Raw genomic sequence first — 24,629 nt, 5'->3', positions numbered from 1 at the left:
GATTTGGAAACCACCCTGAGTAAAGGTTACTCAGTGAGTAAAGGTTACTCAGTGAGTAAAGGCAATCAGGATGAGGGCAGTGGTTTTTACTCAGAGTATTTGGTTATTGCCCTCTAAAGTGAATTTAATACATTTTGCCAAACAAATACCCCCCATTATTCAACCCCTCCCAGCTCTATTTAAAGAGACCTCCCTGGATTCCTTTTCCCAGATTTTTTTTCCCCCAGATTTTCCCCCCAAATGCAGCTGCCTGGGCTGTGCCTGAGCTTTGGCTGGGCTGGCTCCCTGATTTGGTTATTTCCACAGCTGTGCCAATGGATTTGGAAACCACCCTGAGTAAAGGTTACTCAGTGAGTACAGGCAATCAGGATGAGGGCAGTGGTTTTTACTCAGAGAATATTTGGTTATTGCCCTCTAAAGTGAATTTAATACATTTTGCCAAACAAATACCCCCCGTTATTCAACCCCTCCCAGCTCTATTTAAAGAGACCTCCCTGGATTCCTTTTCCCAGATTTTTTCCCCAGATTCTCCCCCCAGAATGCAGCTGCCTGGGCTGTGGCTGTGCCTGAGCTTTGGCTGGGCTGGCTCCCTGAGCCCCTCGTGCCTGTCAGCCCAGTTCAGGAGGCCGGGGGATTTCATCCTGGGGGGTTTGTTCCCCTTTGGCAAGGACACGGTGAACCTGACAGCGCGCTCAGAGCCCACCCTGCTGCTCTGTGAGAGGTAAGAGCAGGGCTGGGATTTGGGGGAAAAAAAGGGAAAATCAGTGGAACTGGGATGGGGCAGAGGGGTGGAGCACTGGGGACATCAGCTGGTCCCACAATGGAAATGGTTTTGTGTTTTTTCAATGCTGACAAAGTTTAGTTTCACCTTGATAAAAGATTTTAGCAGCATTGGCTTCCTTAGGGCTTGAAGCAAACACTTAAATTGTACATGGATCAGTTAAATTGAATCAAATGCTTAAATTGTAAATGAATCAGTTACATTGAATCAAACACTTAAATTGTAGGTGAATCAGTTAAATTGAAGCAAATACTTAAATTGTAAATTAATCAAACACTTAAATTGTAAATGAGTCAGTTACATTGAAGCAAATGCTTAAATTGTAAATGAATCAGTTACATTTAATCAAATGCTTAAATTGTAAATGAATCAGTTAAATTGAAGCAAACACTTAAATTGTAAATGAATCAGTTAAATTGAAGCAAAGGCTTTAATTGTAAATGAATCAAACACTTAAATTGTAAATTAATTAGTTGCATTGAAGCAAACGCTTAAATTGTAAATAAATAGTTAAATTGAAACAAATGCTTAAATCATAAAGGAGTCAGTTACATTGAAGCAAATGCTTAAATCGTAAATGAATCAGTTACATTGGATCAAATGCTTATATTGTAAATGCATCAGTTAAATTGAAGCAAAGGCTTTAATAGTAAATGAATCAAACACTTAAATTGTAAATTAATTAGTTACATTGAAGCAAATACTTAAATTGTAAATGAATCAGTTAAATTGAATCAAATACTTTTTTACTTATAAAAATGAATTAATTCTTACAAAGGATAAATGATTTTTCCTCCACGAAGAAGCCGAGTCCCAGCTGCACCTCCAGGCCGTGTCCCCGCTGTCCGCTCTCCCCCCAGGTTATTCGTGGACGGGCTGATCTGGGCGCTGGGGATGAGGTTTGCCATCGAGCAGATCAACAATTCCAGCTCTCTCCTGCCAGGAGTCTCGCTGGGCTATGACATGTACGACACGTGCTCCGAGCCCCTGGTGGCCCTGCAGCCCAGCCTGCTCTTCCTGAGCCAGAAGGGCACCGCGGGCATCGGGGTGCTCTGCGACTACAGCCAGTACCAGCCCCGCGTCACCGCCGTCATCGGGCCCCACAGCTCGGACCTGGGCCTGGCCACGGCCAAGCTCTTCAGCTCCTTCCTCATCCCGCAGGTAAAACCCTCCCAGAAGCAGAATTCTCCCTTTTAGGTAATGAAACAACCTCCAGAATTGATGTTTTGTGTCCCTGTAAACACTTCTGGTAATTTCCCTGACCACTTCCCTGTAAATAGTCTTGGTAATTTTCTTTTCTTATTCAATTTCTTATAGAAGTTTCTTAAGTATTAATAGAAATTTCTTAAGTAAATTTCATATGAAACAGCTCCAGAGATGCATCCAGGAATCCTTTCCCAAGCTCTGTAAGAATTTTCTCCCCTTTCTCCCCCACAACTCTGACCTTTGCCTGGCCACGGCCAAGCTCTTCAGCTCCTTCCTGATCCCGCAGGTAAAACCCTCCCAGAAGCAGAATTCTCCCTTTGAGGTAATGAAACAACCTCCAGAATTCATGCTTTGTGTGAATGTCTAAGCCAAACCACTTCCCTGTAAGCACTCCTGATAATTTCCCTTTCTTATTGAATTTCTTATAGAAGAAGTTTCTTAAGTATTAATAGAAATTTCTTAACTGTTAATAGAAATTTCTTATAGAAATTTCTTAAGTAAATTTCATATGAAACAGCTCCAGAGATGCATCCAGGAATCCTTTCCCAAGCTCTGTAAGAATTTTCTCCCCTTTCTCCCCCACAACTCTGACCTTTGCCTGGCCACGGCCAAGCTCTTCAGCTCCTTCCTGATCCCGCAGGTAAAACCCTCCCAGAAGCAGAATTCTCCCTTTGAGGTAATGAAACAACCTCCAGAATTCATGCTTTGTGTGAATGTCTAAGCCAAACCACTTCCCTGTAAGCACTCCTGATAATTTCCCTTTCTTATTGAATTTCTTATAGAAGAAGTTTCTTAAGTATTAATAGAAATTTCTTAACTGTTAATAGAAATTTCTTATAGAAATTTCTTAAGTAAATTTCATATGAAACAGCTCCAGAGATGCATCCAGGAATCCTTTCCCAAGCTCTGTAAGAATTTTCTCCCTTTTCTCCCCCACAACTCTGACCTGTGCCTGGCCACGGCCAAGCTCTTCAGCTCCTTCCTCATCCCGCAGGTAAAACCCTCCCAGAAGCAGAATTCTCTCTTTTAGGTAATGAAACAACCTCCAGAATTTATGTTTTATGTCCCTGTAAACACTTCTGGTAATATTTCCCTTTTTTATTGAATTTCTTATAGAAGTTTCTTAAGTATTAATAGAAATTTCTTATAGAAGTTCTGTAAGTATTAATATAAATATCTTATAGAAATTTCTTAAGTAAATTTCATATGAAACAGCTCCAGAGATGCATGCAGGAATCCTTTCCCAAGCCCTGTAAGAATTTTCTCCCTTTTGGTGGGGAAGGGCTTGGTGTTAAAGCAGAGATTCCAGCCTTTCCTCTGCCACAGATTTCCGGAATGTTCTGGGGTGGGTCATTAACTCCCCTCCTGGACACACTCCAGGCTTTAAAGCTGGAATGGGACAATCAACTGCAAGGTGCAAATGGAGCAGAGCTGATCATTTTGTGACCAATCATCCATTTCTTGGGACCATTTGGGTTCATTGGGTGCAGCCCTGGCTGGGCTCTGGTGCTGCCCAAGGTGGATCCATGAGGAGATCCTTTAATAAATCCCTGCTTTATTCTTTAGCTCTGCCCAGCCTCTGTCCTAGCTCAGCCTTCACAGGGCATCAGCATGGCAACAGCTGACCTCCAATCAAGATTTAAGGATTTAAACTCAGAACAGACAGTGAAGGATGGGCAGAACTTTGGGAGGGCTAAAGGGTTAAAAGGCAAAACCTCCGTGGTGTGGACGAGCACAGGGTGGGAAAAGTCGATTGTAAATGCAGGTGAACCCGGGGGGGAGAGATGCTGATGTGTGACTCCAGCTCAGAGGCTGAATGATTTCTTTATTATAATTATGCCGTAACCCATTAATATACTATTTAAAGGAGATACTAAAGCTACAAACCTGCTTTTCTAACTCCCATCTCTAACTCCCTCACAACTCGTGCCCCTCTCTGAGAGTGCAGCCACAGGTGGGTTGGATTGGATTGGATTGGGTTGGATTGGATTGGATTGGATTGGATTGGATTGGGTTGGATTGGGTCGGATTGGATTGGGTTGGATTGGATTGGGTTGGATTGGGTTGGGTTGGATTGGATTGGATTGGGTTGGATTGGATTGGATTGGATTGGGTTGGATTGGATTGGATTGGATTGGCCACCAGCCCCAAACAATCCTCACCAGAATCCAACCAAGCAATCACCCCAGGTAAACAATTCTCCAAACACATTCCACATGGGAAAAACAAGGAGCAGGAATAGAAATTGTTTTCTCTTTCTTCTCTCTGTGCTCCTCTATGAAAAAATTCTGAGAGAGACAAGGATGTGCCTGCCACTAAAGTCCTCTGCTCCCAGCGCCGTAACATTTTCTCTACTCAGTCTTCTATTTCTGGTAAGGTTTTAATAAACCTTTGGACTTGTTTGGAAGTGAGGATCCTTTCTCCCCCAGGTGAGCTACGGAGCCAGCAGTGAGACCCTGAGCAACACGGAGCTGTACCCGTCCTTCTACCGCACCGTGCCCAGCGACAAGAACCTGGTGGAGGCCATAGTGCTGCTCCTCAACCAGTTTGGCTGGAACTGGGTCGCCACAGTGGGCAACGACGATGCGTATGGCCAGGGGGCCCAGGCCCTCTTCCTCAGCATGGCTGGCACCAACAACATCTGCATCGCCTTCGAGGGGCTCATCCCCACAGACCTGACCGAGCCCAATGCCGAAAAGCAGCTGGAAAACACAATTAAGTTAATTAACAGCACCAAAGTCAACGTCATCGTGCTGCTTGCACACAACGTGCCAGCCCAGGCCCTGCTGGAGCACAGCATCAGGATGGGGCTGGGCAAGAAGGTCTGGATTGGCACCGAGGCCTGGATGCTGTCGGACATCGCCACCTCCACCCCCAACCTCCAGAGCATCGGGACGGTGCTGGGCTTTGTCATGAGAACGGGGACGGTCCCCGGCTTCCAGGAGTACGTGGCTGAGCTCTTCAGCTCCGTCACGCAGGACGAGTTCTGCCGGCAGTCCAGGGAGCTGAGCCGCCTCGCGAACGCCGAGGTGCTGGGCACGCACTGCCAGCAGTGTGGCAACGTCACCCTCGGGGACGTCTGGCCCATGCTGGCGGTGACCACGGTGCAGCCGGTGCACACGGCCGTGTACAGCGTGGCCCACGCCCTGCACAGAGCTCTGGGCTGCACCACCAAAGGCTGTCCCAAAACACCCATCAGGCCCTGGCAGGTGAGGGCAGATCTTTTTGGTTTTTGTCACATGGCAGCCAGATTGTGCCCATCTTAGCCCACCTAAGGGACAGCTGATGTCAGCTTGCAGAATTGCCACCCTCCAAACAAGAGCGACTGTACCAAAACTGGTTTTATTTTCACTTCCTCCCCAGCTGCTGCACTTCATGAACACCCTCCCGTTCGAGGTGAACGGCCAGAGCTTCAGGTTTGACCAATCCCACGGCACAAACACTGGGTACAAACTGATCTTCTGGGCCTGGAGGGATGGCAGCGTGACCTACCTGCCCGTGGGGGACTATGACCAGTCCCTGTACGTCCATAAGTCCCAGATCGAGTTCCATACCGCAGATAAGAAGGTAAGAATGGCACAGTTCCCTCTGATTTGCTGGAGATTTGTTCTCCTGGAGGTTTCCTGGCTGATGTTCGTTCCTGCCTTTGCCAGGAGCCCACATCCGAGTGCTTCAGGCGCTGCCAGCCAGGACAATTCAGAAGAATAAAAGGATTCAACCTCTGCTGCTATGACTGCACAGACTGCTCAGAAAACACCTTCTGGAGCAGCACAGGTGAGGTCTGGGCAATTTAAAGGCTTTAACAGGATTAGTCTGTCTCCTGGCTGAGGTGGTGATGAGCTGGGAGCTCTCCTCCGTAAGCACTGCCAGGTGTCCCCTCTCTGTTCTGCGCTTCACTGGGGACCTGCCCCTGCTGGGCCCAGAGGGAAGGAATGAGGACAACATTTACGTTTTATCTGCAGAGCTAGGAGAAAAGGATATGATGGAATTCTGGGGGCATGGGTAGAAGAGAGGCAGAGGATAAAATCCTGGGATTGCTGGAGAAGGGAAACAAGAGGCAAGAAATGCAAGGATCCTTCGGGGATGAGGGTGGAAAAGCGGAGGGTGAACTACCACAAGCTCTGGAGCTCCCAACACACCTTGGAGGGAGGCAAAACCCCAGCCCAACCACCACCAAAAATCCCTGTTGTGAGCCGGCGCCAAGGCCTGCAGGGTGCTCAGCAGGCTCTCTTTGCAGACAGCACCAGCTGCTCCCCGTGCCCGCGGCACCAGTGGGCGCCCGCCCGCAGCACGCGGTGCCACGACCGCAGCGAGAGGTTCCTCTTCTGGGACGAGCCCCTGGCCGTGGCCCTGGTGGCCCTGGTGGCCCTGACGGCGGCCCTGAGCGGCGCGGCGGCGCTGCTGTTCCTGAAGCACCTGCGGAGCCCGCTGGTGCAGCTGGCGGGGGGTGCCAGGAGCCTCTTCGCCCTGCTCTGGCTGCTGCTGCAGAGCCTCAGCTGCTGCCTGTACGTGGGCAGGCCCAGCGCGGCGCTCTGCTCGCTGCAGCAGCTCTCCTACGCCCTGTGCCTCAACGGCTGCTTCTCCACCTTCGTGCCCAAGGCCCTGGAGGTCGCCCTGCTGACGGAATTCCCTCGCTGCGCCCCCAGGCTGCTGCGCTGGGTGACCCACGGCAGGGCCTGGCTGCTGGTGGCCGCCTCCATGCTCACCCAGGCGTTGCTCTGCTTGTGCCACCTCCGCCTGGGCCCTGACTACCTGGTGGCCGACTACGAGTCCCTGCCCAGGGAGGTGCTGCTGCTGTGTGGCACGCAGTCCTGGGCTGCCTTTGTCCTCCTGCACGGCTACAACAGCTGCCTGGCCTTCTCCTGCTTCCTGTGCACCTTCATGGTGCAAACCCCAGCCAGGAGGTACAACGTGGCCAGGGGCATCACCTTTGCCACCCTCATCTATTTCGTCGTCTGGATCTTCTTCGTGGTGATTTTCGCCACGCTCAGGACGGTCCTCAGGGCCGTCACGCAGATTTGCACCGTCCTGGCCACCGCCCTGGGGATCTTGGCCAGTTACTTCGTGCCCAAGTGCTACATCTTGGTGTTCAGGCCTGATCTGAACACGGGGGATTATTGCCAGAACCCCTCTGAGGAGCAGCCAGAGCAGGACAGACAATAAACCACACCCTGTGTCACCTGCTCCTCGCACAAGCTGGATTTCAAGGAGAAAATCCTTTTTATGAGCACTCTGTGGCCACAGGCACAATCACACCTGAACTAGAGCTGTGAAAGCACAGGGCTCGGCAAGTCCAGAGGAGCAGCCTCCATCCTCTCTGGAAACACATTCCAGCCCCAAAAATGAGCCAAAATCAGGTTCAGTTAATGAAAGAACCTCCAGAAATGATATTTTACACCCATCTCTCAAGTGTGGCCATGTGAGTCACCAACACCATTTCCCTGTAAACACTTCAGGTAATTTCCCTTATTAAATAACAGCTCCTGAGATAGAGCCAGGAATGCTTTCCCAAGCCTTGTAAGAATTGTCAAATCTACCCAATAAAGGAGAAGTAAAAAGAACATTCTGGCAGGTAGCAGCAGCTGTGTGTGAGATACAAAGGGGGAATTACCCATTCAAATCCCAGCTCACTCGATTTGTGTGGAAACCCATGGAAATCAGGGACAGACTGATGGAAATGAGCTCTGTGCAAATCACTCTGCAAAGGCACAGCAGGAGGTTCCTCCCTCCCCCAAAAAACAGGCAAAAATCACCAAAAACTTCACACTGGTGCCAGGCAGTGCCAAGTCAATATCCAGTCACATCACCACGATTTTTCTTTTCCCTACTCATGCTGAAAAGGAATTATTCTGCTCTTTTATTCCTTAAAAGTTTTTCCATTTCTGCTCTTTTATTCCCTAGATTAAAATTTTTTTCCATCTCTCTACTGTGTGTTACTGGAACTTAAGATTAAAGAATTTGCAAATTAATCTAAAACCAGTGAGTATTTTCACTCTTAAAGAAAAAAAATAATAATAAAGAACCTTTTGGTGCACTGCAAAGTTACTTGTCCCCATTTTTTGTGATCACCTCCATCCAAAATTATTCCTCAGTGTGATTAAAAAAACCAGAACTCTGACCTGGAGCCTGGAGTTCTTGTTCCTGGAGCCTGCAGGAATTCTTCACAACCACCTGAAATTCTCAGTATTCCTCCTCCAGGGCTGTGGTTCCGTAGCATTAAATAACTTTTGATCATCATTCCAGAAATAGGGAAAGGAAAAAAATCTGATTTAACTCCACCAGGCCCTGCAGGAAAAGGCTGTCCAAAATTCTGATCATTTAATATTCACTTAAATTCTGATAATTTAATATTCACTTAAATGCTGATAATTTAATATTCACCTAAATGCTGAGCATTTAATATCCACTTAAATTCTGATTGTTTAATATTCACTTAAATTCTGACAATTTAATATTCACCTAATTCTGACCATTTAATATTCACTTAAATTCTGACAATTTAATATTCACTTAAATGCTGAGCATTTAATATTCACTTAAATTCTGATCATTTCATATTCACTTAAATTCTGAGCATTTCATATTCACCTAAATTCTGACCATTTAATATTCACTTAAATTCTGACAATTTAATATTCACTTGAATTCTGACAATTTAATATTCACCTAAATTCTGAGCATTTCATATTCACTTAAACCTGACCATTTAATATCCTCCTCACTGGAAAACGCTGGGATTTATGGGATTTATGGTATTTAAATGTTTCACTCTCCCCTTGCTGTGTGATCTGCACCAGCTGGGATGAAGGAATCTGCCTCACCAAGCTGTGCTTGCTCTTTTCATTTCAGCTGGAAATTTAAAATAATTTAGGTTGGAAAAAAACTTTTAAATCTCGAGTCCAGCTGAGACCCTACAGGGTGTCCTGACAAACCCAAGGCTCACCAGAGTCTACCCAGGGTGTCCCAGTGATCCTGGTTTCTGCTGGAAAAGTCCAAAAATGGGCAATATTGATGAAATAAATCACAGTGAAATACTGCAAAGAACTGAACACATACACCGTGGTTATCACATAAAATTAAAAGCTTTTTAGTGTTTAAAATAGCATTTACACATAAGCAGCTATATATTAACTATACAGACACTTGGGTTTTAATACAATATCTACAAAAAAGAATTCAATTATGCAATAGACATTTAACAGGAACAGTGCAGTCCATGCTAATAAGAGGTCACTCTTGGAGTAGAACCAGTTCTAGGACAGGTGATAGTCTGGGTTTTCATTCTTTAAAATCATGTAACTTTGTTCCTCTACTGTACATAAAATTCTTTACATGTATTTCTAATCACTGATTAGAATTAATAATTTTAAGTCAATCTTATTACAATCCAGTTAAATGCAAAACAAAACAAAACAAAACAAAAAAAAACAAAAAACAAAAAAAAAAAAAAAAAAAAAAAACCAAAACAATTACATCAACCCATGAGCTGTCAAGTCTCAGGAGGGGAGAGAACAAAAATCAGAGAGGACAAAAATCATAGCAAAAGTCAACGTGTGTGCATCATTGCTTGCCATCCAATAAAACCTTTGGATAAAGTGTCCAGGGCACTGATTCCTTGGAAAAGCAGATTCATTAACAGGAGGTAAAAGACACCAGCATGCTTTTAAGACTATTTGCCAAAAAAATTTCCTCTTAAGGGTTCAGATACTGGCTGGAGACACTCCCCCAGCAGATCCTGCCTCTTGGGGTGGGAGAAGTCACCCCAAAGTGTTTCCTGCCCCTTTTCCAGGATCCCCCAGACATCCCTGCTGCAGGGAGGGGCGAGCACTGAGCTCAGCTGCAGAATAAAAATTACCTGATTTTAAAAAGCAATGCAAGAATTATTTTAGTCCAGTTCCTTCAGGCTCCTGTTCTGAGGGTGTTCCCATGCCCTGCACAGCAAACCTCTCCCTGGAGCCATTCCATCCAAATTAAATTTCAGGCCCTGGTGGGTAAGAAATGCTGGGTCTGCAGCACTCCAGCCTCCCAGTTTTCTTCCCCCTGGCACAATTCCCACTGAGGGCAGCTCCCCTGGCACAGGTTCCTGCAGGGCAGAGCTGGAAGGACACAAAGGATGGAAGCCAAGGATGGGATGGGGGAAATCTCATTTTTCTTCCCTTGAGGAAACAGATCTGGCAAAGATCTTCAGCCCAGCCTCTGCACGGGGGGGTGGGAAATGCAGATTTTTGTGTCACTGCTCAATATTGCACTGTTCAAGAGGGGCACTGCTCCCTCCTACTCTCTCTGCAGGATCCACCTCTGCAACAACACCCAGAGCACCTCTCCCTGCACTGGGGGAAGCTCCTCCAGCCTCATTTCCTCAGGACAACTCCCACATCTGCTGGGGACTCACAGCCTCGTCCCAGGGCGACCCACGAGCACGCACATTTAAAAAAAAAAAAAGTCATTTTTCAACATAGCAGCAAAGACCAGCAAGACACAGAACAGTTTCTGCCAACAGCAAAACCACGAGACAAAACCAAACCCCCAGCAGGTGTGTAAACTGCAACTCTTGGAAATTAAACATTTCCAAGTGAAAAGCTCAGCTCCCAGCTTTAATCTCCTTTTTGGAAATATTAAAAGGAGATCTTTTTTTTTTTTTTTCCTCCAGCTCTCTGAGTTCTGCCTTAAAACAAACAGGGCCAGAGAAATCATAATTTATAAGAGGCCAGAAAAAAAATCTCAATTAATTTAAAAGTAGAACCACTAGTGATTGTCAGTAAAGTCACAGACTGCTCAGCAGTGTCTGCTGGAGACAAGAGCAGAATTCCACCACTATTTTACCCTGATTTAAGTGTCAATCTTTCAGAATAATTTACCAAGTCAGGTTTGCACCTGGGAGGAGGAGGGAAAGAAAAGCACAGTCCTGTTGTACAGTCAAGCTTTAGGCAGGGCCTCTTTTGGAGGAGCCAGCCATGGGCAGTGATGAAAGCTCTGCTTTCAGAAGCTTTGGGCAGCTTTTTTGGGGGGAGGTTTTAGGAAAGAAAATTAATTTAGAAGCCCAGAAATGGGCTGAGTGAGTGTTTCCCAAATTCCTGGCTCCCTGTGGAAGGAGAAATTGAGTCTCCCATTCCCACAAACATCTGGAGTCTCTGAGAAAGGGAGGTGGGAAAAAGGAGTGAAAAATCAGAATGAAATGGACATTTTGAAGAGTCAGTTTTCAGGGTGACGAATGAACTGTGTGTGTACAGAGACAAAGATGTTCTCTCTTCACATCCACCTTGGATATTTACCCAAAAAACACAGAACAGACCAGAAAGAAGCTTCTTACCAGTGAAGAAAATGCTTATTTACAGTAAAAAACTGATTTTAAAGCACCTCTTCTAAATCCTGGCAGCCGTAGGGATCTCACAAAAGAGGATTTAACTGAGGAATGGCCCCATGGTCGAATGCCAGGGTGGCTGCAGCTCCTGGCTCAATAAATGAGCCACATGGGAGCATGGCTGTGCTCACCACGCCTTAAAAAAGCTTCTTGAACATCCCCAAAGCTGCCTGAATTCACTTTCTACAGCCTCAGAGCAGGAAATAGCCAGAAATTAAATCCTGGGGATATTCAACAGCAGGTGCTTCAGTCAGAGGTCCTCAGCAGGAGGAGGAGTCAGGGCTTTCTTTTTGAGAATTTGAAAAGGATTTCTTTTTGGGGAGCTCCAGAGTGGGTCTCAGTGTCAGGATAAGGATTTATTTTTGGGGAGCTCCAGGATGGGTCTCAATATCAGGGTAAGGATTTCTTTTTGAGGAATTCCAGGGTGGATCTCAGTGTCAGGGTACGAATTTATTTTTGGGGAGCTCCAGGGTGGATCTCAGTGTCAGGGTAAGGATTTCTGTTTGAGGAGCTCCAGGATGGGTCTAACACAGTGTCAGGGGTAAGGATTTATTTTTGGGGAGCTCCAGAGTGGGTCTAACACAGCGTCAGTGTAAGGATTTATTCTGGGGAGCTCCAGGGTCTCAGTGTCAGGGTAAGGATTTCTTTTTGAGGAGCTCCAGGATGGGTCTAACACAGTGTCAGGGGTAAGGATTTATTTTTGGGGAGCTCCAGGGTCTCAGTGTCAGGGGTAAGGATTTATTTTTGGGGAGCTCCAGGGTCTCAGTATCAGGGGTAAGGATTTATTTTTGGGGAGCTCCACAATGGGTCTAACTCAGTGTCAGGGGTAAGGATTTATTTTTGGGGAGCTCCAGAGTGGGTCTAACACAGCGTCAGTGTAAGGATTTATTCTGGGGAGCTCCAGGGTGGGTCTCAGTGTCAGGGTAAGGATTTCTTTTTGAGGAGCTCCAGGATGGGTCTAACACAGTGTCAGGGGTAAGGATATATTTTTGGGGAGCTCCAGAGTGGGTCTCAGTGTCAGGGGTAAGGATTTATTTTTGGGGAGCTCCAGGGTCTCAGTGTCAGGGGTAAGGATTTATTTTTGGGGAGCTCCACAATGGGTCTAACTCAGTGTCAGGGGTAAGGATTTATTTTTGGAGAGCTCCAGAGTGGGTCTAACACAGCGTCAGGGTAAGGATTTATTCTGGGGAGCTCCAGGGTCTCAGTGCCAGGGTAAGGATTTCTTTTTGTATCATTTCTGATCTGCACTCAGATACCCTCACACCTCTCTGCCCACTGTGCTCAGAAATGTTCCCTGGGGGGTCAGATGTCTCCAGGTCTCTGGTTCAACAAAAAAAAAAAGAGAAAGATTGTGCTCACAAAGAAGAGCCACGTCCCAGTGGGAGCCAGGATTTCTCTGCTGGAATGGGATAAACAGCCCCTTCAGAAGGGCAAAGCTGACAGAACTGCAGCCATTTTCCTATTTCTGTGGGAATAACTCTTCCAACCTGCAAGCAAGTGCACATCAGAGGGAACAGCCACACCTGGCAGCAGGGATGTGACTGAAATGCCCAGGAACCGAGTGCAGCTGGAAAATCACTCTTGGGAAATAAGGAAATAACTGAAGGAAATAACTTTACAAGTTCTGCACAATGAACACATACAGTAGCAAGACTCCAGCACTCCCTTGATAGAATATCTCAAATAAAAAACAACCCTTGAAGAACCCAAGAAAGATTGATTTATACTGCCTAGTCAGCAGAAAGTAGCCACAACTTTGTTCTCCTCTAGGAATTGGGTGGATCCTGCTCCTTTCCAAGCACTTGTGGGTGCCATGTCTGCTTAGAGCTATGGATGCATCCAAAACACAGCATTCCAAGGCAGTATCCCAGATACCAGCCAGCAGTCCTTTTGTCCTTGCAAGAGAAAAAGCAGGGGAAAAAAAAAAAAAAATCAAAGTGCTCCTATGCATTGTCAGGAATTTAGAAGTCATGTGAAATACCAGTCCTCCAATCAGCCCAGAAAGAGACACTAATTCCACTGAAGTAGGTGCCACGATGACCAAAGCTCATTAAGATGTGAATATACACCAGCCATTCACAATCCAGAACGAGATGGGGAGAAAAAATAAACGTAACGAAAAGATGCCGTCGCTTTGCTGATATTTAACAATCCCAGGAGATTTTGTTGTTCATTTTTGTAGGCGAAGGGGGCGGGGTTTGTATTTTTTTTTTTTTTTCTTCTTTTTGTTCAGTTTTGTCGATTTTTTTTGTTTGTTTGTTTTCTGCGACACACTCGCGAACGGAAAGGTGTGACATGCAAGACAGCCAAGCCTCTTCCAGCTGAGCGCCCCACAACCCACCCGCCAAAACCAAAGAAAAAAAACCAAAAAACCCACCCTGTGCAGAGTCTTTTGAAGGCACTTCCTCTCTCACATGATGTCCACGAAGAACTCGCAAGGGTTGCCCATGGCCTTCTGGAAGGACTGGCGGCTCCCGGTGAGCTCGGGCGGCACGGCGCTCAGCTCGCGCACCGGCGGCCCTCCGGGCGGGCCGCTGCTGCCCAGCACCTTGGAGCCCAGTTTGGGCAGGCTGTACAAGGGGGGCACCCCCGGGGGCCCGTAGGAGTGGTGGCTCTGGTGGCTCCTGTCGCTGGCCGAGCGCTGGCTGAGCTGGCTGAGCGGCCGCTCGCGGCGCGCTCCGGGCTCCGACTCGCTGCCGCTGCCCCCGGACTTGCGCTCCTTCTCCCTGCCCGCTCCTCTCCTGCTGGTCTCGCTGGTGCTCCGGTTGGAGCCGCTGCTTTTGCTCCCTGCCAGGCCAAAAAAAGAGGAGAGGAAAAAGGTGAGCTGGGCTCTGGGGAGGGTCCCCGCGTGCTGGTGGTGAGGGCTGTGCCATGCATGGGGACACACGGATGCCGCCCCGAGCTTGCGCGGTGAAAGCGGCAGCTGAACTCCAGCTCCTGGCTCAAATCCCAGACAGGAGAGGAGGAGGAGCAGGAACAGGAGGAAAAAGCAGGAATTTGGGGTTTGACTCAAGCAAATGAGGTTTAATTCTAATTGTCTCTGCTTTATTTTGTACCTTGTCCAAAAGAAATTCCTTTGCCTTCTCTGTCACCCGTGAATCCCTCAGGTTTTGGCTTCAGTGGGGAGGTCCTTTTAAAATTACTTTTTCCAAAAGAAATTCCTTTGCCTTCTCTGTCACCCTTAAATCCCTCAGGTTTTGGCTTCAGTGGGGAGGTCCTTTTAAAATTACTTTTAAAATTACTTTTTCCAAAAGAAATTCCTTTGCCTTCTCTGTCACCCTTAAATCCCTCAGGTTTTGGCTTCAGTGGGGAGGTCCTTTTAAAATTACTTTTAAAATTACTTTTTCCAAAAGAAACCCCTTTGCCTTCTCTGTCACCCTCAAATCCCTCAGGTTTTGTTGGCTGCAGTGAGGAGGTCCTTTTAAAATTCCTCCCTAAAGCCTTGTGCTGTCAGAGAATTCCCTAAGGAAACAGCTCCTGAACTGCTCTACTACAAATCAGCAGCACCAGGATATTGTTCCCAAGAGAGGCCACTAAATCCCCTTGGAAAACCAAAGGATTGCCACTGAGTGTCAGCTGAGTCGTTACTAAAAACAAGCTCCACTAAACTTCAAAAACTGATTTTTTAAGGAAGCTGAAGGTCCTGCTCTGTTCCCATGACAGATTAAGAGACAGTTCCAAGCTAATTATTTTTTTTTTTTTTAAATCCAACTGATCAGCCTAAGGAATATCCCATTAAATTCATGCACCTTAGTGCAGGATGGACTTCCCAAAAAGGATCCCCAGCCAGCAGAACAGGGGACCAGCTTTTGAGTCTAAATGAGCCACAGAAATGGGAAAACCAGAATTATTTGGGGCTGCTCCTTCTTGAGATGCCATCACTTCCTGCTGCTCCAGCTGACTGGAGAGATGGGAAACCAGACTGGATTTTGGAGGGAAAGGCTGCATTTTCTGCAGAGTGCCAGAGAGATGGAAAACAGACCACAGAACCACTGGATTTGAAGTGAATATTCCAAGCCTGGGTCTCTGAAGTGGTATTTGCTGGTTTTTATGATTTAATGGTGCAGGTGAATGAGAGAGGGCACAAATCCCCAAATTTAACAGTATTTTGGGAGTGAGCAGTGCAGCCTTGTGTTCCAGCACTGCCAACCCCTGCCTGAGCCACCTGGCCACCAGTTAATGGGCAGAGAAATCCAACCCAGAGGGGTGACACCATAATAAATTTGGACTATTTCTTTTCCGGAGAGCCTGGGGATGGGTTTTCCCACCTGATCCCCTCCCCTCTGAGCTGCTGCAGCACAGTCCCACAGGTTGATATGACAATGTCACACCACCGAGCAGAGGTCGAGCGGCCAAGACAATTCAAAATAAAAATAAAACTTAAAAGTAAAAAAAAAAAAAAAAAACAACACCAACCAAAAAAACCCAAAATACAGCTAAACACTTGGGTCACAATAATCTAAAAATGGTCATGCTGTGAATTCATCATGGAGGCATTTGAAGCTTACCAATCCCCTAGAGTCAGCCATTCCTCTAGGAATCCTTCAGTCTAACGCTTGCTCAGGACAAAACAAGGGAATAACAGTTACAAAGCAAGAAACAGCACAGAAATTGTTCTCCACGAGGGAAAGAGTGGAAACCTTTCAGAGCTGAACAGCCTGGCACTTTTTGGGAGGCTCTCCACAGCATGGATAAAACACCTTTCCTTTCCTATTCCAGCAGCGGGGAGAGAATTCCTTCTGCTCACAGAAGCAGCTGCCAAAAAAACACCCCCACACTCTGTCCAGGGCAATCAGTTTCCAGTTCTAAAACCTCTGTGAGATTCCTCGTGGATATTTCTTATTTTGGGATAAGGTGAGAAGCAGCTGGGTTAAAATCCCGTGAGCAAGCTCCTGTTATGAAACCCTTTTGTGCCATTTTGTAAAATCTGACTGGCTGTGCTGAGTAGGGATAAGTGACATCCAGTTTACTGGATGTTCAAAGAAAAACACAAGGGATCCTCGCCCCTTCTTTACTGGCAGCATTTCCAAAAGCAAAACTCACTCTGGGAGTGATTCTTTTAAAAAATTAATTAAAAAATAGTATCTGTACAACCAAAAAATGGCATTATTTTGTTTACTAAGGTTAAAAATGAATCACAGCATTATGCTAGGGCAGAAAAGGAGGAGGGCAGGTCTTTAATCCATGCAGAATTCTCTTCCTGCCCCTGTCACACATGCCAGCAGACACTCTCCTCCCTGGGAGCAGTGTTGCAGCCCTGGAAATCCCTGGCTGGCCACCTCCCAGTTACAAAAAACTGTGATTTTCCTTTTGTGCTGAGCTCTGACGTGAAAGCCAAGAGCACCTCGGTTCTAACCCCTGTGCCATCAGCACAGAAACTGCCTCATTGCCAGCAGCACCAACCCCACTGCTGGCAATTCCTGACTGGGTTAAGCCTGGCAAGTTCCCACAGAGAGCTGAAAGCCAAACCCACTCCTGCAGAGCCTCAGACACCTTCGGTTCATTGCACACAATCCATGCAGGGAGCAACCAAAACCACGAGACCAAGCACGGACAGCACCAAGGAACTCAAGCAGATGGTGGGGGACAATGAGAGCCGTGGAATTCAAACTGATTTATCCCATCTTACCTTCACTTTGCTGGCTGCCTGCACTGCCACTGCCATAGCTAAAGCCTGGGTCTTGGTAGGCTGGTGGGAAACAAGGAGGGGGCAGAGGATACTGGTAGGGATATCCTTGGCCCAAGGGCCAGGGAGCAGCGGGGTGTGGGAGTGGAGCCAGGGTGTCCTGGTCCGAGGCGCCGCTGGAACCGTTGTTGAGGTTCAGTGCAGCCAGATCTGGGGAAGAAAAAAGGGGAACATTTCTTACCCAGCAGCAGGTAAAATGATCACTGTGAATTTATTTATGGAGGTATTTGAAGGTCAGCAACGCCCTGGGATTGGCCTTCTCACCCAGCAGTGAGAGGTGAGAAAAGGGGGAGGACAGGGTGAGGACATCCCCCTTTTCCAGGCTGGAAACTGAGTGGGACTGACAGCAGGGAATGGGCTGATGCTGACCTGGAACAGAGGCTGGACAGAGCTGAAGAATAAAGCAGGGATTTATTAAAGGATCTCAATGGATCCACCTTGGGCAGCACCAGAGCCCAGCCAGGGCTGCACCCAAGGTGAACCCAAATGGTCCCAAGAAATGGATGATTGGTCACAAAATGATCAGCTCTGCTCCATTTGCACCTTGGAGTTGATTGTCCCATTCCAGCTTTAGCCCAGGCACTCCCATCCTGCTTGTTTTCCTCTCTCCAGCCCACGCTGTTTGTGCTCCTGGGCCTGAGCTTTGGATCATTTGTCCTTGGTGCCCAGCTGGAGCAGGAATTGTTTTGTCTCCCTGCTCTGTGCACAGAGCTCAGCATCCCCTCATGTGAAGCTCAGAGCCACACACTAAAGCAGCAGAGACTGTGAAAAATAGAAAAGCTGAACCTGAGACATCAGCACAGAATGTGAAAAATAGAAAAGCTGAACCTGAGACATCAGCACAGAATGTGAAAAATAGAAAAGCTGAACCTGAGCCATCAGTGTGGCACCACAGAAGTAAATCCTGCTCTCCTCAGTGCTCTGCTTGATGGGTTCATCCTCCTCCAAGAGCTCTCCTTGCTACCAGGGAGCACCAGCCACTTGTCCACAATTCCAGGGTGATGAAGGGTTCCCCTGTTCTGTGAAACCCCAGGAGAGCCAGGGGACCCCTCTGGAGATCCCCCTGTCCAATCCTGGAGCAGGTGACACAGGAATGTGTCCAGCTGGGTTTGGAATATCTCCAGAGGGACTCCACCCTCCCCTGGGCAGCTGCTCCAGAGCTCTGCCACCCTCATGGAAATCCCTCCTCAGGGAACTCCTCATCACGAGGACACACAAGGGGACAAAGAGCACCCTCAAGGCACAGAAGTGACACAGGGACAGCTCTGTCCTTCCCAGCTGGGGACTTACTGCCACAGAGGTCCCCGAAGACGTAGTAGCACTGCTCTGAGAAGGTGATTTTGTTCACAGTGTGCCTGAGGTAGCCGTGTTTCAGCATGCTGCTGGCGTATTTCCTGGCCTCCCGGCGGTCCTTGAAGCCTTCCACGTGTGTGTAAAGCCAGTCCACCACATCTGCTCCTGAAATGGGGACAGCAAGAGGAGACACGGGGTCATCTGAGGCAAACTGTGCCAGCTGAACCTAAAATGGGATTATCTGAGCAGAATTGTGTCAGTTGAACACCTAAAATGGGATTATCTGAGCCAAACTGTGTCAGCTGAACCTAGAATGGGATTATCTGAGCAGAATTGTGTCAGCTGAACCTAAAATGGGATTATCTGAGCAGAATTGTGTCAGCTGAACCTAAAATGGGATTACCTGAGCAGAATTGTGTCAGCTGAACCTAAAATGGGATTATCTGAGGCAAACTGTGCCAGCTGGACACCTACAATGGGATTACCTGAGCAGAATTGTGTCAGATGAACACCTAAAATGGGGTTATTTGAGCAAAATTGTGTCAGCTGAACACCTAAAATGGGATTATCTGAGCCAAACTGTGTTAGCTGAACCTAAAATGGGATTATCTGAGCAGAATTGTGTCAGCTGAACACCTAAAATGGGGTCATCTGAGGCAAACTGTGCCAGCTGAACCTAGAATGGGATTATCTGAGCAGAATTGTGTCAGCTGAACCTAAAATGGGATTATCTGAGCCAAACTGTGTCAGCTGAACCTAAAATGGGATTATCTGAGCAGAATTGTGTCAGCTGAACACCTAAAATAGGGTTATTTGAGCAAAATTGTGTCAGCTGAACACCTAAAATGGGATTATCTGAGCAAAATTGTGTCAGCTGAACCTAAAATGGGATTATCTGAGCAAAACTGTGTCAGCTGAACCTAAAATGGGATTATCTGAGCAAAATTATGTCATCTGAACACCTAAAATGGGATTATCTGAGCCAAATTGTGTCAGTTGAACACCTACAATGGGATTATCTGAGCCAAACTGTGTTAGCTGAACCTAAAATGGGATTATCTGAGCAAAATTGTGTCATCTGAACCTAAAATGGGATTATCTGAGGCAAACTGTGTCAGCTGAACCTAGAATGGGATTATCTGAGGCAAACTGTGTCAGCTGAACACCTACAATGGGATTATCTGAGGCAAACTGTGTCAGCTGAACCTAGAATGGGATTATCTGAGGCAAACTGTGTCAGCTGAACACCTAAAATGGGATTATCTGAGCCAAATTGTGTCAGGTGAACACCTACAATGGGATTATCTGAGGCAAACTGTGTTAGCTGAACCTAAAATGGGATTATCCCAGCTGAACACCTAAAATTAGATTATCTGAGCCAAACTGTGCCTGCTGAACACCTACATGGACACCGACACTAAACACACACATGAAAAATGTATGATTTACTAATTAATATTAATTAAATATTGATTTAATTTTAATACTGATTTTAAATTTCCTTATTTACACACACCATGCAACCCCTTTGAGCTGCAGGAGCAGCTCAAATTTTTCTCTGGATTTGACTCTTCCCTGGGAGTCACCTTCCTCAAGAGGCAGATGTTAGGTTGACAAAATAACTTTGTTCCAAGCCCTTCCTCAGCAAAAAGCAACTACAGCCTGGACTGGCTAAATATTAGCACAGCTCAGACTGGCTGTGGTGATTTTAAATCTAATTAAAGGGTTTTATTAAGGTTGAATTATTATTGTGAATTATTTATTGTGGTTGAATTCCAGCTGCTCTGCTGAACTTGGGCAGATCTCTAGAGCCACCTGAAAACCTGAGATAGAAAACCAAAGAATTAAGAAGGAGCTCTGTGTGGGCATGAGAAATGTGCAACAATTTTGGAGAGCCAAGCTCCAACAAGAATTATTTCCTGTCCGTAAATGGAATATAAGAGGTCACAGACATGAAAATAAAGCTCATTAAAAGGTAGATTTTTTGAGCCTTTTTCTATTAAGTGACTGTTTTTTTTTTTTCCCTCAGCATTCCTGGGATCTGCTTACCTATCACTGCATTGGAGATGGTGATTTTTAACCACATCCTGTCCCGAATTTCAAGGCCTGAGTCTGGCAGCTGCATGACCTTGACAATAGTAGCCATGTCACTCTTCACAGTTAAGGGAGATTCTTCTAATTCTAAAAAGGAAGAGAGGCCACAGGCTGATTTGAAATGAACTCAGGCTGAAGGAACTTCTCAGCTCCCAGTTTGGATGAAACAAAAATACAGTTTTACCAACAGATGCCAAAAAAAAAAAAACAAACCAACAACAAACCCTAAAAAAACAAAATAAAACAAAACCACCCAAAACCCACAAAGATTCCCAAATGCATTCTCATCCAAGGAGTGAATGACAGCATTTGTAGCAATTTTTCAGATTTTTAGTGGCAGAAATGCTGAGTCCCCAAGTCTTGGCTTCCCAGAGCAGCTACAGGATCCACTCTGCTTCCAGACTGGAAACCCAAGGGTTTTTGTGATCCATCATTTTCCAGTTCCATTTCCCAGGAGCAGCCCCCTGGAGAACTCTGTGGGACAAGTTTTTGGGGTTTGTTCTTTTGGGGTTCACTGTCAGGAGTACCACCCGTGTCCAGTTTTTAATTTAAAGATCTGGACATTCGTGGGGAGAATTGAAATTATAAAAGAAATCTTCCCTCCTCAGAAGAAATCAGGGATTTTCTTATAAAAATCCTTCCCAGGGTCCCCTCACAATCAATCCACTCCTCCCAGGATTGCTTTGCCCTCAATCTTTTTTGTGGAACACTTTAAAAATTAAAAACTCCCAAATGCCTCCACAGCCATTCCCAGTTCACACCATTACGGGCAGAACTGGATCCCCAGAGGTTTCACACTTTCCTAATCGGTTTTTACAATAAAATCAGAACAGAGTTGAGGCTGAATTTGTCAAGTCCTCCTTCCTGTCCCATCTTCCAGCCCTAGAAAATTCATTTTTATCTGTGTTTGTAGCCCAGACCCTTCTCCAGCAGGAATTCCAAAACCCTCCTCCCCTCCCAGTTCCCCACATCACCCACCTTTCAAAAGCACAAAGGGAACCACTTTTGTCCTTTTCCAGCCACCCCAAAATTTTGGATAAAAAAAGGTACAGCAAGCGTGAAACAATGAAAACTGAAAATGTTTCTTTCCACACATGCACTGCCAATATGCATGAAAACATCCCAGACCAGCTCTGCATGCAGCTTCAATACTTACAAACCTCAAATAAACACTAAAACTTTGCTTTTGCTTTTAGTTAGTTTGGTTAGTGGCAAAAAGCAACAACAAAAAAAAATACACCAAACTCATATCGGGGAGCAATAAATTGCATTTTCTTGGAGACTTGAGATCTGCATATGAACAGAAAATCTGTATTTTTTAAGTTCTGGTTGCTGTACAAATGTGGCAAATTCTGAGATGTATCTGAAATGCTCCCATTTTGATCTGATTTCAGTCAGCTTTAAAAATTCACCCAACCCAGGTCAGGGCAGGTCACAGGGCTGAGCTGAAGCAAGAGGTCACAATAAAAATCAGAGGTACTCTTTATTCTCTTGCATTCCAGACAGGAAATCGTTTCAGTCACTGGCACAGAAATGAGAAGCTGTCTCCAGAAACGTGGTTCTGCTCCCAAATACCTTTATTTTCAAAGTCTGACTGAGAGGGTGCCTGCTCCCCACTTCCCAAGCCCAGCACTAGCAGCAAGGCACAGGATACTCGAATTGTTCAAGAGGAATGCTGAGTACAGACTTGTCTGACAGCAATCAGCAGAGACACTGGATCCCAGCAGTACCTGAAAGGCTCAAAACACATCTCAGGATAAAGCAGCCAGCAGGAAAGGGGCTCATTTGCTTCCTGCTGCAGATTATTTCCCCTCAGTGGTGCTGCCTGATGGCTAAAAACACCTACATTAAAAAAAAAAAAAAAAAAACTTTCCCTCCAAGGTGAGGTGGAATTCCAGCTTATAAAATCAGAGGGACTTTATATCCAATACCACAAAAGGTCTTTAAAATCCTCAAAGTGTCGTTCTGAGTTAAATACAAGGAAGAGTTAATACTCTTTAAACAAATTTTCCAAGATAAGGAGTTGGAGCATTGTGTTAATAACAGCAACAGGGTTTGATCCCTGTCTGGGCCATTCACTTAAGATCTGGACTCAGTGATCCTTGTGGGTCCCTTCCAACTAAAAAGATTTGTGATTTGAGTGCTCTGAGAGGTTTTTGAATTAAAGAAACCTCTCTGAATCATAGCAACCTCTTGGTTTCATGGATTTTGAGAACTTTTTTAGACTGCCACAGACTGACAAACCAGGAAAAAGGTTGAAATCTAACCATAATTTCATGGGGGATGTTAAATTTGGTTTTAGCTTGCTCAGTAAATTCTAGCAACATAAAAAAGAACAAAAAACAAGACTTAAAATTATAAAAGAAGTCCATGTGAATATCAGGGGAGGATTTGCCAAATGAAAGCATGAACGTTATTGTTGAAATTTATTAAAAACCAATCAAATGCAAGAAGGGAGCTCTCCCATCCACCTGAGTGGACAAACCTGAACCTAAACCTGAACCTCCTGGTTCAGGTTTAAAATCCAACCTCCTGGTTTCATGGGTATGGCTCTTTCAGATTGCCATAGACGGACAAACCAGGAAAAAAGCTGAAATCTAACCATAATTTCATGTGGGATGTTAAATTTGGTTTTAGCTTGCTCAATAAATTCTAGGAATAGAAAAAAAGAGCAAAAAAAAAAAAAAAAAAGTAAAAAGTTTAAAAGAAGGCCATGTGAATATCAGGGAAGGACTTCCCATGTGAATAAGTGACGTTATTGCTGAAATTTATTAAAAACCAACCAAATGCACCTGAGAGGAAAAACCTGAACCTATCATTAAAATCCGCCAGCAACCACTTCTCCCTGAGACAGAACCCTGACCAAACACCTCTACATCAACCTCCAAACTCTGCCAAAAATTTTCCTGCTTCCCCCAAGCGTGAGAAACCACTCAAGGCCTGGCTGGCGCCGCCGCTGTCACCGTGCCCGTGGCCGGGCCCTGGTGGCCCCGAGCAGCCCCCTGCCCTGGGCTGGCCAGGGGGTGACTTACTTTCCGACTCGGGAATTGAGCTTGTTAGTGAGGAGCTGGTAGATGTGGTGATGCTCATGGAGGGGCTCATACCGTAACGGGGGTACGCTCCCGTCATGGCCGTGGTATGAGAGATCCACGCCGCGGGGTCGATCGGCCGCACCGGCTCAGCTGCGAGCAAAAGGCAAAGAAAACGGGGTCAGGAATGCAGCAAACACCGAGGTTCTGACAGATCTGAGGGGTTTTCTCTGGTTTTCTTGTTGTTTCTCTGGTTTTCGGAGGGTTTGGGTGAGTGAGATCCCACAGATTGTACCACATGAGTGAGATCCCACAGATTGTACCAGCACAAAGAGACAGAAAGTGGGGTCAAAACTTGCAGCAAACACCAAGGTTTTGAGAGATCTGTGGGGTTTTCTCTGGTTTTCTTGTTGTTTCTCTGGTTTTCTGAAGGTTTCATATGAGTGGAGTCCTGTAATCTGCACCATCACAACAGGACAGCAAAATGGGGTCAAAACCTGCAGCAAACACCAAGATTTTGAAAGATCTGAGCGGTTTTCTCTGGTTTTCTTCATGTTTCTCTGGTTTTCTGAGGGTTTCAAGTGAGTGAGATCCCACAGATTGTACCAGCACAAAGGGACAGAAAACGGGGTCAGAAACGCAGCAAAACACCAAGACTGGGAGAGATCTGAGGGGTTTTCTTTTGGCTATACTGGTTTTAATAAGAGTTTCAATGTAGTGAGGTCCTCTAGTCTCTACCACCACAAAGGCACAGAAAACGGGGTCAGGAATGCAGCAAATACTGAGGTTCTGACTGATCTGAGGGGTTTTCTCTGGTTTTCTTGTTGTTTCTTTGGTTTTCGGAGGGTTTGGGTGAGTGAGATCCCACAGATTGTACCACATGAGTGAGATCCCACAGATTGTACCAGCACAGAGACAGAAAATTGGGTGAAAACTTGCAGCAAACACCGAGGTTTTGAAAGATCTGAGGGGTTTTCTCTGTTTTTTTTGTTGTTTCTCTGGTTTTCTGAAGGTTTCACGTGAGTGGAGTCCTGTAATCTGCACCATCACAAAGGGACAGCAAAATGGGGTGAAAACTTGCAGCAAACACCAAGGTTTTGAGAGATCTGAGGGGTTTCCTCTGGTTTTATTGTTGTTTCTCTGGTTTTCTGAGGGTTTCACGTGAGTGAGATCCCACAG

The 24,629-nt window shown here is 46.1% G+C and overlaps 2 protein-coding genes across 5 annotated transcripts in view; one reads left to right on the top strand and one right to left on the bottom strand.

Moving 5' to 3' along the window:
- Window positions 1-177: 177 nt before the first annotated feature.
- TAS1R3 (taste 1 receptor member 3) lies at window positions 178-7,866 on the top strand. Its single transcript, XM_053962633.1, has 6 exons — window positions 178-721; window positions 1,642-1,942; window positions 4,417-5,196; window positions 5,351-5,554; window positions 5,641-5,761; window positions 6,225-7,866. Exons 1-6 carry the CDS (start codon window positions 315-317, stop codon window positions 7,148-7,150), a joined length of 2,739 nt encoding a protein of 912 aa, XP_053818608.1. The 5' UTR covers window positions 178-314; the 3' UTR covers window positions 7,151-7,866.
- Window positions 7,867-8,207: 341 nt separating this feature from the next.
- The window catches only part of DVL1 (dishevelled segment polarity protein 1), a 74,885-nt gene continuing 58,463 nt past the window's right edge, over window positions 8,208-24,629 (bottom strand). The window contains exons 11-16 of one of the 4 annotated variants that reach the window (XM_053962624.1): window positions 23,454-23,603; window positions 20,377-20,508; window positions 18,325-18,492; window positions 16,978-17,184; window positions 13,726-14,135; window positions 8,208-8,285 (exon numbers count right to left, since the gene is read on the bottom strand). In XM_053962624.1, coding sequence (XP_053818599.1) covers window positions 13,759-14,135; window positions 16,978-17,184; window positions 18,325-18,492; window positions 20,377-20,508; window positions 23,454-23,603 — 1,034 coding nt within the window. In that variant the 3' untranslated portion in view covers window positions 8,208-8,285; window positions 13,726-13,758. Of the gene's footprint in view, window positions 8,286-9,050; window positions 14,136-15,856; window positions 15,904-16,977; window positions 17,185-18,324; window positions 18,493-20,376; window positions 20,509-23,453; window positions 23,604-24,629 lie in introns of those variants that run through there. The other 3 variants (XM_053962626.1, XM_053962623.1, XM_053962625.1) reach the window with 3 other exon arrangements.

The sequence above is a fragment of the Vidua chalybeata genome, chromosome 22, assembly GCF_026979565.1.
Source record: "Vidua chalybeata isolate OUT-0048 chromosome 22, bVidCha1 merged haplotype, whole genome shotgun sequence".
Lineage (NCBI taxonomy): Eukaryota > Metazoa > Chordata > Aves > Passeriformes > Viduidae > Vidua > Vidua chalybeata.
Note: the sequence above shows the minus strand (reverse complement) of the source record. Positions and strands in the feature narration are given on the sequence as shown.

Excerpts from the sequence above, each read along its gene's own strand:
- TAS1R3 (XM_053962633.1), top strand. The coding sequence starts at position 315 with ATGGATTTGGAAACCACCCTGAGTAAAGGTTACTCAGTGAGTACAGGC. Across the intron at positions 1,943-4,416 it reads GCTCCTTCCTCATCCCGCAG|GTGAGCTACGGAGCCAGCAG; the intron begins GTAAAACCCTCC and ends TTTCTCCCCCAG. Across the intron at positions 5,197-5,350 it reads CACCCATCAGGCCCTGGCAG|CTGCTGCACTTCATGAACAC; the intron begins GTGAGGGCAGAT and ends CTTCCTCCCCAG.